Source organism: Peromyscus californicus, unplaced genomic scaffold (assembly GCF_007827085.1).
Source record: "Peromyscus californicus insignis strain IS unplaced genomic scaffold, ASM782708v3 Scaffold_4__1_contigs__length_199733344, whole genome shotgun sequence".
Taxonomy (NCBI): Eukaryota; Metazoa; Chordata; class Mammalia; order Rodentia; family Cricetidae; genus Peromyscus; species Peromyscus californicus.
The window spans coordinates 34490624-34505558 of NW_026294562.1; the positions used below are offsets into that span (position 1 = coordinate 34490624).

A 14935-nucleotide genomic window follows, 5' to 3' on the forward strand; every position below is an offset into this window, starting at 1 on the left:
ATTACATACAGTTGATATAAATGGCTGAATCCTTTACAACCAAGTATTGGGAATATAGAACTTATATCCCAAACCCAAGGGGGGTGTGTGTGTGTGTGTGTGTGTGTGTGTGTGTGTGTGTGTGTGTGTGTGTGAGAGAGAGAGAGAGAGAGAGAGAGAGAGAGGGGTTCAGTGGGGAAGAAGTTAAACCTTTGAGGGAGAAAAGACTGGGCAGGCAGATTGGGATAACAGCAGAAATATAGAATGTCATGAAAGAACTTTTTGAGAGATAAGAGGTTGTGATTAATTCAGACTGAAAGGTAAGAAAAGCAATATAATTTGTAGAATGAGATGTTTCTCTTAACATCTTTAGAAACAAGGGTTCTCTGAGAGTGGCTAGAAACCAAATACCCAGGTATCCAGTAGAATCTACGTAAATGTAGATGATGACTTTAGGGCACTCTTGTGGACAAATTTGGTTAGGAAAAGAATTATGGGGTTAAGAATAGCTAATTATTAATGTATTTATAAAAGATGAAGAATTCTATCCCCTTAACTGTACTCCCCACAAAAGACCAGCAAAGTTTAGTGAGGAGAAGAGGGAGAGAGATGAAACTCCTTTGTGTGGATTTTCATTCTTACTTAAAGTGTTGTCTAACATGAAATTCTGTCCATCATGAAGAATTGAGTTGATTTTAAATGTCCACTTATTCCTGTTAGAGGTATTAAACATTTATAAAATGACATAAGAAATCACTTCTTGTTGTAGTACTATTTAAAAGGGAGTTTTAAAAGAAATTACTGTTTTGAAGCAAAGAAAATGCTTTAGACTAAGTTGTAAGCTCAGCCATATAGAGAGTGTATTGCCAGTCCTCCAAATGTTAGCCTCATGAGAACAGAATAACTGCAATTATTATAAATTTTACTTATTTAAATGTTTTCTATCTATATTTAAATATCTATTTAGACATTAAATATCTAAATGATATTTTGAAGTTGGCTAAATACTTCAATGTATTCCAAGTGCATTTCTGTAATGAAATGTTTTGTTTGATTACTAGCATTATGTTTTGCAGCAAATGTTTTAGTGTGTGCATGTGTGTGTGTGTGTGTGTGTGTGTGTGTATGTGTGTGTGTGTGTGTGTGTGTGTGTGTGTGAGAGAGAAAGAGAGAGAGAGAGAGAGAGAGAGAGAGAGAGAGAGAGAGAGAGAGAAATAGAGAGGTATTTTTTGGGGGGGTCCACCTACTCCACCCACTCATACTCGCTTTTTTTGCCAAAAATGTCAGTGATGAGAATCAGTTCTTTAAGATACTGTACATTTAAAATGGGAGATATTGTTCCCATGATTAGCACTGTTATTATACAGTATTCCTTTCCTTTTTTAGATGGTGTTGATTCCTTTGAGCCTGTCATTAGAATAGTTAGGAATTGTAAAAAGTCTGTTCTCTTCTTTATAAAAAGAAAAAGAGATGGGGAAAATTCTTGTGTGGGCAAGAACATTTAAGAGGAAAATTATCATTGGGGTGTGAAGAAAAGTAAGAATTCCTGTTCTTGCTTTATAGTCCCTATAAAAGGCAACCACAGTCTTCCTGTTTGGGGAGAGTACTATAGGCTTAATTCTCCAGTGGTTCTTTAAGTTTCTGTGCCTTTTAAGACAATGTTTGCCTTTCCTTTGTTGCCATCCTAAGATAGGGATGCCCTACTTGGCAAGCATGTTCTTGGTCATCAACCCAAAATATGAGATAGGATGGATCCTTGTCGTACATGGGAATAAACCACATACAGTGTGTGGAGTTTGTAGGAAGAATGCACACCCAATACCAGTGCCTGTTTTGAAATGAGATACTTGAGGACTGGGGATTTTTGCCTTGCATACATGAAGTCCTGGGTGTGATCCCCAGCACTACAAAAGCAGACAAGAAACCACTTTCTTGGTGAACTACAAACTTTGATGTGTATCTTCCAGGATTGCAATCCAGAACTTTGTTAGAGACATCTTTGCTCTTATCAGTTGTTATCAATGGGATCAGACATGAATTGCAGGTTTTAATTCTTGATTGGACATTAGGTTTGGGCAATAACATAAAAGGGGTTAATTCATCTTTGAAAGTGTATATGAATGTAGATTTCCTTCCTTCAGCACAAAATGGTAATTGTAGCTAGAGTTTTCCTGCCTGGCCCACAGTCAGGACAAATCTCTGACACCCGCCAGTCCCACAGCCATTTAGACCCATCCAAATAAACACAGAGACTTATATTGGTTACAAACTGTATGGCCGTGGCAGGCTTCTTGCTAACTGTTCTTACAGCTTAAATTAATCCATTTCTATTAATCTATACCTTGCCACGTGGCTTGTGGCTTACCGGTACTTTACATCTTCCTTGTCCTGATGGCGGCTGGCAGTGTCTCCCCCACCCAGCTTCCTGTTCTCTCAATTCTCCTCTCTGTTAGTCCCGCCTATACTTCCTGCCTGGCCACTGACCAATCAGTGATTTATTCATTGACCAATCAGCAACACATTTGACATACAGACCATCCCACAGCAGGTAATGATTATGCAACTAGCAAGATTGAATCTAGAGAGTCTCTTTAGAGATTATGTTTTGAAATACGGTCTCAGGCTGGTGTGTTATATACTATGTAGCTCTAACTGGCCTTAAATTTGAGGTTCTCCTGTCTTGGCCAGGTCCTCAGATTGCAGGCATACACCACTATGCCTGGCATCTGGCAATATTTTAAAAAAATAACATAGTCTATTAAAAGCATCTAGAGTGCTTCTTAAGAAGTGTTGGAGAGATTTGAGTTACTTAGCAGTAAAAAAGACAGAGGCAGAACTCTTGACGAGAAACTGAACAGATCAGAATCACTAAATTAATAGGTATTTTCCTGATGTGAAAAGCTATGTTGTATTACAGAATTTATGAGAGACTATTTTACATTGTTCCATGTTGAGATGGGTTCATTGTTCATTCTAAGGTGAGTTCATTGTTCCATAGTGAGGTAGGTTCATTGGTCCATGTTGAGGTAGGTTTCTAGGGTCTATGTTCCTTTTTGTTTGGATACATGTCTCTCCTATAGTCTAGGTGACCTAGAACTCACTCTGTAGAGCCAAGGATGACCTTGAACACCTGATTTTCTTGCCTCAACCTCTCAAACATTGGGTTTAGACATGTGCTACCATCCCATGCTCAACTCATATTGCTTTCACCAGCAATTCTAGGTCTAGCTTAAAACTACTCCAAGTATATTCATTGGTCTCTTGGAAGTTCCAATAACATTGTCCTCTACCATGAACATTTATAGTATATGCCTCAAGAACTTTTCCTTAAGCATGTCATTGTATATCTGAAAAAAATGCATTATGGGATTATCTACTAATTGAGAAGCTGATATTTATGCTTATGGTGCTGTGTCTATCTGTGTTATCTTTTATATATCTTTGTCATAATCTGTTGCAGGCACTGTGGCTGGGTTCTCGCTGGCCCTGATACCCAGGGGCAGTGGGTGGGAGGACGCTGAGGTACTGACATGGACTCCAGAAGGTTGCGAGCAAGCTTGTTTGTTAATCAGAAGGCTGGGGTATATATGTGGGGCTGTTGGTGGACTTTTGCTTCTAGCTGCCGTGGTGTTTCTTGGTTGGCCTTGGGTTACACGTCATCATTTTTCGGTTTGGGGCTTATGGGTCAGGTTTCCTGTGGCTAGAGTACTGCTTGTTGTGTGTGTCACAGCTCATTGTTTGCTTAAGGCGTGGCCCAGTGCTTCATTCGGCCTTCCCTGCCTCAATAATCTATTACTGGAATGTTAGAACTTTTGTTTTTGACAGTTGAGCTACTCACTTTCTTTCCTTCCTGTCATTGATTAATGCAAGTGTAAGGGATCAACAGTTATGCAGTATAGAACCCAAGATGCACCCCCAAAAATTCAGACTAGTATTTTTTAAACAAATTTCTGAAGATTATATATTTTAAAAAATATTTTTAGTTTTTGCACTGTATTTAGGTCATATTTGCTGTTCCCCAAACTCTAATTTCTCCAAGATCTGCTGTCCACCCCTCCTAATGTCAGTCCTTTTTTTTTCTTTCTTTTTAAAAATTAACCATTCAGTGTATTTGTGTAGCCCATATACTCGTGGGTGTGGGGCCCTCGACTGGAATGTTGTCAACCTACTGGGAGCCATACATGCACATAAAGCTGATGTTCTTTCCCTCAGCAGCCTTCAACTGTCAGTAGCTCTTTGGCTACACAGGAAGAAATATAAACCCCACCACCATATTGGAATGTTGACTGGCTTGATTGTATGTATACATGTTCTCTGCAGGTGTTCATACAACTGTGAGTTCATGAGTGCAACATTCCTGTCATGTCAAGAAGACACTGTTTTGTAGCTAGAGTTTTCCTGCCTGGCCCACAGTCAGGACAAATCTCTGTCACCCGCCAGTCCCAAAGCCCCTCAGACCCAACCAAGTAAACACAGAGACTTATATTGCTTACAAACTGTATGGCCGTACCAGGCTTCTTGCTAACTGTTCTTATAGCTTAAATTAATCCTTTTCCATTAATCTATACCTTGCCACATGGCTCGTGGCTTACCGGCATCTTCACATGCTGTTTGTCATCGTGGCGGCTGGCAGTGTCTCTCTGACTCAGCCTTCCACTTCCCAGCTTTATTCTCCTCCTTGTCCCGCCTATACTTCCTGCCTAGCCAATGGCCAATCAGTGTTTTATTTATTGACTAATCAGCAACACATTTGCCATACAGACCATCCCACAGCACTTCCCCCCCCCTTTTTTTTTTTCAAAAAGGAAGGTTTTAACCTTAACAAAGTAAAATTACATATAATTTGGGAATTTGGGCGTAGCTTCTCTTACTACTTCCTGCTGGAGGGGGGCGCTGTATCTTATGGGGACACAAAGAAAATTTTAGGATTATGGAGTAGTCCGTGAGGGTGTATCGTCTGAGCCAGTCGCCTTCAAACCATTCTGGATGTTGGATCATCTGGGCCATGGCGTCATCGGAGACCTTTCAGGGGGTCTTGGCTGGTCAAACCTGATGTATCTTAATCTGGAACAAATCCATAGCCTTTGGCTTTCTGTGGGAACAAAAGCAGAGTCTCCTTTCCAAAGCAACATATCCTTATATCCAAATTTTGAAGTCAAGGTATCTTTAAAATATACATATTGGCATAACTCAACAGTTTTTACAATCAAATGTTTTTCTGCAGTTAAAAATCCCAAAGATAACACAATCCAGATTCTCTGTGTAATATTCATCTTCACGTGGCTTATTTTTTATATTAATTTTACTGTCTCTTTAAAGACTATTTTTTAAAACTATGTATTTGTTTATATAACTATATATCACCTTTTTTGTCTCTTTCAAGCCTACGTATATTTTACACACATTGTGAATTATTACATCTGAATCTGTCTTATTGTGAATCTGTTGCTTTAAACTGCAGCAGCTGTGGCTGCTGGCTCCGCCCACCTCAGCTTCCCAACATGGCAGTGGTACGTTTTCCACCAGTTCTGGGAGCTATCATGGGTCTATGCTTTTATCCAAGCAGCGTGTAGCCCAGAAACCTCTTTTTTTTTTCTGTTGTTTTTTTTTGTTTGTTTTGTACTAGCAAAGGCTAAATCCACCATGCAGCTTAATGTGCCACTTGCAGAGGCCTCATTCCCACCATACTGCAGATGAAGCGCGCACGCTAGGAACCCACAAGTAGCTCAAACCAGTCGCTGCCGCTCATTTGAGAGAGACAATTAGGAAGCTGTTTTTAGCTCCGTTTTAGAATCTTTTTTCTTAGTTTTTAGGTGGAAACTCTTGCCACCACGTTGGACGCCATTTGTAGCTAGAATTTTCCTGCCTGGTCCACAGTCAGGACAAATCTCTGTCACCCGCCAGTCCCACAGCCCCTCAGACCCAACCAAGTAAACACAGAGACTTATATTGCTTACAAACTGTATGGCCGTACCAGGCTTCTTGTTAATTGTTCTTATAGCTTAAATTAATCCTTTTCCATTAATCTATACCTTGCCACATGGCTCGTGGCTTACCGGCATCTTCACATGCTGTTTGTCATCGTGGCAGCTGGCAGTGTCTCTCTGACTCAGCCTTCCACTTCCCAGCTTTATTCTCCTCCTTGTCCCGCCTATACTTCCTGCCTAGCCAATGGCCAATCAGTGTTTTATTTATTGACTAATCAGCAACACATTTGCCATACAGACCATCCCACAGCACTGTTTTGCTCTGGTTATCCCTAACCCATGGATCACCTCCTTCTACCATGGCCCCTCATCCTTTGGGGAAGTAATGTGATAGTCACAGTTATAGCTGAGTATTCCAAAGAGACTTAGTGTTTGCGCTCTGACCAGTGGTGTGTTTTTGTGTTGACTGTCATCCATTGCACAAAGAAGCATCTCTGGTGAGGTCTGATACCTACTAAATCTATGGGTATAGAGATAGGAATTTAAATGGCAGTTTGACACTATGTCCATTTAACAGAATTTTAGTAGATCACCCTTTTACATCACAGACAAGTGGGCCAAATTTACAGTACCAGGCATGCATGTTTTTCCTGTAGAGTGGGCCTCTGCAGGAAAGTGTTGGTCAACCCTATAACCTTCCCCTTTTGCCCCTTGGGCCTATCTTTCCACACTGTTCATGACTGGGGTTCACAGATAGGTGGAGTGCTAATGATTTTTCTCTTAGAATAGCCAGCATAGTACCTTCCAGTACTATGAAATCTGGCCAACAGAGTGGAAGCTTCCAGTTCAGTAGCACCTTGGTTTTGCCAAATCCTGTGACCAAAATGTGTAGTCTTCAGCAATCGAGACATATTTTCAAATTCTGGGTAGGGGGACAACTTAGAGCAGTGGCAACAGCCTATATTGTTCTAGGGTCCCTGGACAGCCCTGATGTGCTTTCCTAAATACAAACATTAAAGCCTTAGAGAAATTATAAAACACTGTTTTGATTGTGTCCATGAAACATGATACATGTTCAATTTTGTGCTATGTTTATGTGCTCAAATCTGTGGTTCTTTCTTTTAGGGCCCCAAATTTTGACTGGCCATTATTATCAAATTGAGATAGCCTTTTACTTGAATCCTATTTGTTAATAGTTCTGTGCTATTAATAATCATTAAATAATTAAACGTATTTAATCTCTTTAGACTTAATTTCCCTGTTCTGTAATTAGGAATATGTATTTCATGGATGGAATTGGAATTAAACATATACAAATCACTTGTGCCATTAGTGACGAACATAGGAACTTGTCCTAATATCTGAATTAATAGTGACAGTGAATTTGTGGTAAAATAATCAGTGTTCATTTTCTTTTGAATTGTAAGAGTTATTATCAATTTGATGGATTCAGGTTATTCTGAAGATTGGGCTGATTAATAGGGAAAATATATTACTTGGTCTCATAAATTTTTGTAGGAATCTCTGTATATTATGATATTTTGTTTCCAGAGACAAGAATAGAGTTGTCTTCCTTGGGGAGTTTGTTTATTGGTTTCCAGCTTTCCTCTCCCTGCCCCCACGCTGTTAGCTGGACACTGTATTTTTGTGTTGTTATTTGGCCTGTCGTCTAGACAAGACTGATCTGACTATTAATTCGTGAATACAAGTGAGAGGAAAAGCTGGAATGACACCTCTGCCTGATGACTGCTTCTCTTGATAACCACGAGCAAAACAAATGGCAAAATGATTTTCATATCATTTCATCACTTCGGTTTAGTGTTAATGGATGGTTTCATTTTACTTCTTAATTAGTCCTTTAAGATTAAAACTGTTAACAGATTTTTTTTTTGTATTTCAGTTTGAAAGAAGAAACAATCTTTTATAATCTTTTCTGAGTCATAGGAAGAATTAGGTAAATGAAAGCCTTTGTTGAAAAGTGAAAAAAGTTACCCAGGCAACCTGTGTATGCTACATGTGTGCTGATTAATCATCTCCAGCATTAATCACTGTCATTGATTATCACAGAAATCTGACTACAGATCAGTCTACACTATTATCATTCCTTCATCTTTTCTGAGGATGAAATTAGCAGAAAAGATTTACTATACACACTCCTAAGAATCACACCATGAAACTTAAATGAAGAAACAGGGCTCTCATCATATAGAAAGTCAATGAATTTTCTTCTTATATCCCTCAATTACATTATCTGTTGATGTGATAAGATTGCATTTTGCAATGCATAAACTTTCCCTAGAAATCTGTTTTTTTGGTTTTTTTTTTTTTTTTAAAGAGAAGGTTTTGGCTATGGCTGCAGTAAATAGTTTCTCCAATTACTTTTTTCTTGTGTACAGAAGTGAAAAATTAAGTCTTTTGTTTTGTCTGTGTAGATAAAATAATATGCTCAGTATATTTTGTTAAGGTTTAAAAAATTATGTGATTATTTAATGCATATTAAATGTGTATAATTAGACCAGTTCAAATATTCCTATTATTTTGTACTAAACCTTTTTTAAAATTAAAAGTTGAAATAATCTTTTAGTAGCCAACTCCAGAGTAATCAATGTAGATATTCACACTCATTTTCTGTTCAGGAATGTAAATGTTAACAATATTTTTCTGTAAAAGCAATGCTCACTTTAATTCCCTAATTTTATGTTTTTAAATTTTTAATTTTTATTCAGATGTATCTCTTCCCCCCACCCCTGTCTGTGTGTGTATGTCTCTCTCTCTCCCTCCCTCCCCTCTCTCTCTCTCTGCCTGTGCATCTCTCCATCCCTCCCTCTCTGTGTGCAGTGGGGGTGGGGCAGAAAAAGGTGTTGATGGATACCTTGGAGCTGGAGTTAAAGGGAATTGTGAACTGAACAATGTGGGTGCTGGGAACCAAAGTCTGGTCCTCTGAAAGAGCACTAAATATCTTAACCATTGAGCAATTTCTCCAGTCCCATTATACCCATAATTTTAGTTAATGGAGGAGTTAATGGAGGTTTAACTGAAGTTGAGTATTAGTAATGAAATTTTTATGTTTCAGAACCTTTATAATAGTTTCGGTTCTTTCTTCATGTAAAAATATACTAATGTCAAATTACTTGTTCTCTAGTTTAAAAATAATAATTTAAAATTATGAAATAGCATTTCTATGATCTTATGTTGAATCAGGCTTCTAAAATTCTTATCATTTATATTGAGTATAGCATATTTAGATATAGTTTATTTTGATCATAAAGTAACTATCATAATAATTTTGGTTAATTTGGTTTAAGCAGGAAGTGGAATTAGCATCTTGGTCTTTCTATGATAAGGTAAAAGAAGAAGCAATTTGAGAAACTGTAGATTTTTATCACATTCTTCACTCAGAAAACAAAAACTCGGTTTAATGGAATGAGAATGAGACATCTCAGGCTTCTTTGTGGGAAAGGAAGTATTTCGGGATGGAAGACCCCAGCAAGCATCAGGTGGACCCAGCCAGTTATAAACTTATAAAGTTCTGTTTCATAAGTGATTGACTAGGTCAGATTAGTAAACCAATTAATTTGGCATGTACATTGTATGTGATAAAAGGAATCCAACTGAGAATTTGAGTGTGTTAAATAGTTTTCAGGAAGTCCCCTATAGAACATTTAAATGCTTTGCAACTTGCAAGAAGGCATGTTTGTTCCAAACACACTTGATTTGCCTAGGTTTGCCCATCAGGTTGAAGAAATGCTAATTTGTTGCATTCAGCAGCTGGGTTTTGCAATATTCTTCTCCTCCTCCTAGGGCCTAATTAGCCTTCTTTCAAAATGTGGCCTATTTAGCCTTGGATTCTCATGACTCATCCAGAGCTGGCTGTACAAAGCAGAACCCTTAGCAGGCGGGTGTGTCCAACTGCTTAATTAGCCAGAATAAAAAGGTCCTTTGTCAAACAAGCATCTGTTGCTCATGACACACCTGACAGCCACATTAGGCAAGGATGACTAGACGGAAATTGTGCAGTCTCTCCTTGTAAGAATATACAATTCATTTACATGTGGGCCACATCGGAGGCAAACTGCAGGGGGTTATTTAGCTTATCAAAATAGATTAATGTGACTACACTTGTGATTGATAAACAAATATCACTTAACAGGCACTGAAGGGACAAAACTAACCAAATTACCCCTAGACATAAACAAAGCCTCAGAAACTTCTGCTGGTCAATGAGAATACATTATAAGCACCCAACTTTTATTCAGCTCCCTAAGGTGGCAGGCTCTGGACACTGCCCTCCTGGGACGAACTTCAATTTGCACAAATGTTGGGCATTCCCCAGAATACTTTTAGTATGTCAGTAGGTTAAAATAATCTATTTAACAAACTTTGATTAGAGGATTATACTCTCTCAATATGCTTTATGTTGTCGTTGTTCTGCGTTAAGATTAGGTCTTCAGAATTAGTGAACATAAAGTGGTTCTGGAAAAATATTTATTAGTTGGGAATTATTGCTTCAGTGGAGAAAATACTTCCATATCTTTAGGAACAGTGGTGGAATGGATCTGTCTCCATGATTGCTGGAAATGTACATTAAGAAAACATTATGAACCTCAAATTACTGTTCTGACTCCCAGTGTTCAGCTTTTTGTTTGGAAACTATACTGTCATGAGTCTGCATCACAGTACACCCAGTGGCTATAAGCATGGATTTTCAAGCCAGACAGACGTAGAATGAATTCAGATTCTTCTTCTTTCTGGCTGCATGCTTTTAACAATTTTTAAACTTCATCTATGTTTCAGTTTCCACACTTGTTAGATAAGGATAACATCTGCATCATGGACTTCCTCTGAGAATTAAATTAGCAATTAATTGTTAGTGCAGTTAGACTGGTTTCTAGCGTCAGGAAAAAACTTAGTAAATGATAGACCAAATTGTAGTTAGAGCCGTTCAAGCCTGGTTGTGGAAGTCATGAGTCTGTTAGAGAGAGAGTCTTCTCCAGGACTAATGGAGGTAGTGAAATTAGAGAAGAATGAAGCCGTTTCGTCAGAAGCTTAGAGAGAATGCTCAGGGTTTGAGAGCGCTGGCTGTTCTTGTAGAGGATGTTCCCAGCACCCACAACCATCCATAACTTCAGTTCCAGGGGATCCGAAATCCTCTTTGGACCTCTTTGAGAACCAGGTATATATTTGGTGCATATATAGATATACATACAAAGCATTCATACACATAAATCTCATAAATTTTTTAAAAAGCTAGTCAAATGAACAGAGATTAGAATTAGCAGAAAGTACTCTAGGGTTTGATTGATACTTGGGTACACTAGATTGGGCTCCTTATGCCAGTTTTGATGTAGTATAGACAGAGCTGGAGGCCAATTAGAAACTTCTCTCCTACTCTCTAGCTTTGAATTTTAAAACAATCATTTCTCCACACTTGTTTAGTTTACTCTTATTGAATAGTTGACATATTTTGCTTCCTTTATGGTTTCCTCATTCTAAAATTTTACCACTTTATGTTATTTTCATTATATTTACCTGTGCACTGTGTATTATTAAACTCAGAGCTTTCAATGTATCCTGCGAAGTTGAGAGCATGAACTTTATTCTGACATCAAACCATTCTTTTCTGTTTCCTATATGTGTGGTAGTGTGTAAGTGGTGAGTGATTTGACATCTCCAAACCTCAAACTACTCACCTATAAAATGAAGAACATTATAGTTTTATTTGTTAATGCAAAATATTGGCACATAGCTAGTCTTGGCAAAGCTTCCAGCTCGCTCTGTGCTAAACAGAGGGAGTGTTAGTGCAGGAGACTGTACTTTGGGAACCCACACTCTATTGGATGGAGTGGAGTAAGGAGGAGCACTCCTTGGCTACACATGACTTCTGTATCTGTACATCTAACAAAGGTCTACTGGTTACCCTGGCGCTGTGAGACTGAAAACCCACACAGTAGATGCTATCCAGTATGGTCCATTCCTTGTTCCTTCCACAAGCCTTCCATACACATTTAGCTCCTTTGTTATAGCACAAAATGTAATCAATACTCTGTGTATACTTAATAAATCAAAGGACCTGAAAGGTTTTTCCTTTCATTTTTGGATTGCTGTTTTTCTCCCTATTTGTCATAGAAGGAAAAAAATAAAAGGAAGAGATGTGGCTCCTAATTTATGTATTCTTCTCTTTTAAGAAAAAAGGTAATTTTGAAGGGGATGGCCAGTGCTGGAATCTAACCTAGGGATAATTAAGCACTCTTTCATTGCACTGTAGCCTAGCTTTGGCTTCCAAAATTTGGAGCATTAGTGTCTTCCATCACCCTAATCAAACAAGAATTTTGTATAGTAAATGATATCATTCTCATTTAGTCTTAGGCATCTCCATGGTTATAATGCTAGTCCCAATTTAACACGATTGTTACATTTAAATGAGCCACAATTTGTAATATTTCACATAAAATCTTGATTTTTCAGCTTCTTTTGAAAAATCACAACAGTTTTCTACAAGTTGGTCTCCCACATATCCAGAAAATCCTATCTATGTTAGCCTATCTATGTAAATGATGCCTTAGCTGAAGTCTACCTTTCACCCCTCTCTTCCTTCTTCAGTATAACCAAGGTCCCACAATTAAAAGTGAAAGCCAGGTTGTTTCATGGATTAATCTATTCATGAATAAATATATTTATGAAAAACACTCAGAAGAGCCCTTTACATCTCTTGAACAACCGGTGGCAGTTGTTACTTCTAGACTTTTGTATCTGATGAGATTTGTGTAGCTTTAGGACTTTGACCAAGAAAGCAATAAGAAAATTCACAGATCACCTACAGAAATGCCACTATAAAACTGTAGAGAAAATCACGCTGGTCAAAATGAAAAGCACAGCCCAGCTTTTCTCTTGCCAAGTTGTTAGACTCTCTGGGCTATAGATTTTGCTTTCTAAAATAAGAACATATTTGTTGTTTTTCAAGGTCCATTTCTAAACCTGAACAAGATGATAGTTGTGGAAAAGAATTAGATTGGTCACACTGTGACAAAGATGTTGAGTAGAATTAATTTTCTCCTCCAAAGAACTGAATGCTTGAGAATTTAATTTTCTTAAGGAACGTGAATGCCAGCTGTGCTATCTACTAGTTTAAACTGCAGTGTATTACTTTTCATAGGCTATCAAATGGTGTCTCCTACCTTTAGCCACATACCAGAAAATTCACATTTATTTTTTATTGAATTTGTAAGTAGCAAAAGAAGATATCACTGCAGAAGCCTAAGAAAATTAGAAAACATGATCCTGTGTCTGAATTTAGAGTATATCAGTATATATAATGTTTGAATAATAACTTTTAAATTTAGAAATGGTTTATTCTATATTCTGCTGCTTTATCGTCATCCTAATAGCCTTGAAAAGTGTCTAGAAAGTATGGTACATTACATTGTCATCTATTTTAGATTGTGTTCTGAGATTTATATCTTGACTATTTTAGATCATAGTTCATTAAAGGATTGAAATACTTTATAACAGTTGGGTCCAAGGACAATAACTTTCAGTGAAGTTCTGCCTCTTTCATTGAAGATCAGGAAGTACTAATAAGGATTTTTACAAAAGTAAACATTATTAATTTTATTAATATATTATTATTCTTTATTTAGTTAAACACTGATCAGAATGACTAATAGCATGTGTGAGTTACTGTGACAGTGCATTGGAGTCCGTGGTGTGATGTTCGGAAGTCTCGGTTTTTGATATGAGGAACACAAGCAATGAAGCTTATGCTGCAAGGCCAGCAGTGTAAACTGTTTTCCTCTGTTCCAGAGACCATCATGCAGACTTCAGAGACGGGTTCAGACACGGGGTCGACAGTGACTCTACAGACGTCTGTGGCTAGCCAAGCAGCAGTGCCTACACAGGTGGTACAGCAAGTGCCAGTCCAGCAGCAGGTAAGGACCTGTTGCTTCCAGAGCGCTGGTGCTCATTATGTTGTCTAACAGAGCTTACTTCAAAGAGGACTAGCAATTTACTTTCTTGCCTCCTGGAGGATGGAGATAGGCATAGTTCCCTTCTAGGTTAGCTCAGCAAGTGTTTCTTAAATATTTCCCAGGTGTGCCAGGTCCCTTCCTTGCTGGACTGTAGACCATGTTCCTCTTCTAAGAGCTTCTCCTAGCTCATAAAGGGAGGTGACTTTCCTGACCTGTCTACCTGTTTTCTCCCCTTTTCTTCCCACTGCTTACTAGAACTTCTAATATCTTTTATATGGAAATGTCACCAATGGTATTTTTTTTTACATAGGTTGAGAGTTGTATTTAATATTGAGAAGCATAATATACTTTATAGGCAAGGATTTTGCCTTTGTGGTGTTTCAGGAATTGCTGTGGCACTGGTTGGCTGTTAAATACTATTTAATGAAAATGAAATTATCTTAAAGGTCTGGAGATCTGACTCATCCCATTTAAAGAACTGCAAAAGAATTAATCACCAGATGCTTAGTACAGGTCTTATTCATGCTCAGGGAATTTGGCTTGTTTTGGAAAGATACTGACAAAAGTATTGCTGTTCATGCCAGTTAACAGTTCTGTATGTGGATTGTGAGCTCACTGGCATGTCACTTTTTCCAAATAATGGCAAGAACTTGCATATTTCAATATACTAGTTATGTTTACGTTTCTTTGTAATTTATTCATTCCTCCATCCATCCATCTATCCCTCCCTCCCTCTGTCTCTCCCTTCCTCCCTTCCCCTCTCTTTCTTTTTTTCACTACTACTAAAAAGGAACTTGTAGAACGAATATTAAAAGGTCTTACTAATAAAATCAAACCTGGGAGCCAGGTATTGGGGTGAATACTGGAAAATCAGAGAGACAGAACACAAACCACAACTGACCTCACCTGGCCAACTTCTCAGCTGATCCTGTATCCTTGAACTGGAAGCCTCTGTGTCCTCATCCAAATTGCTCTCAGCTGAACTGCTGCTCAAAAGCCTAAAAGCTTAACCAGCTCTAGTTCCTGGTTTTCACACCTTATATACCTTTCTGCTTTCTGCCTGGG

At 38.2% G+C, this 14935-nt stretch overlaps 1 protein-coding gene across 14 annotated transcripts in view; it reads left to right on the plus strand.

Annotated features, from left to right (window-relative positions):
* Rfx3 (regulatory factor X3) overlaps nucleotides 1–14935 on the plus strand; it is a 268551-nt gene that overhangs the window by 110150 nt on the left and 143466 nt on the right. For 13 of the 14 annotated variants that reach the window (XM_052713326.1, XM_052713331.1, XM_052713337.1 and 10 more), the window contains one exon: nucleotides 13707–13831. In XM_052713326.1, the coding sequence (XP_052569286.1) occupies nucleotides 13707–13831 (125 nt within the window). Of the gene's footprint in view, nucleotides 1–7840; nucleotides 7861–13706; nucleotides 13832–14935 lie in introns of those variants that run through there. The other variant, XM_052713336.1, reaches the window with a different exon arrangement.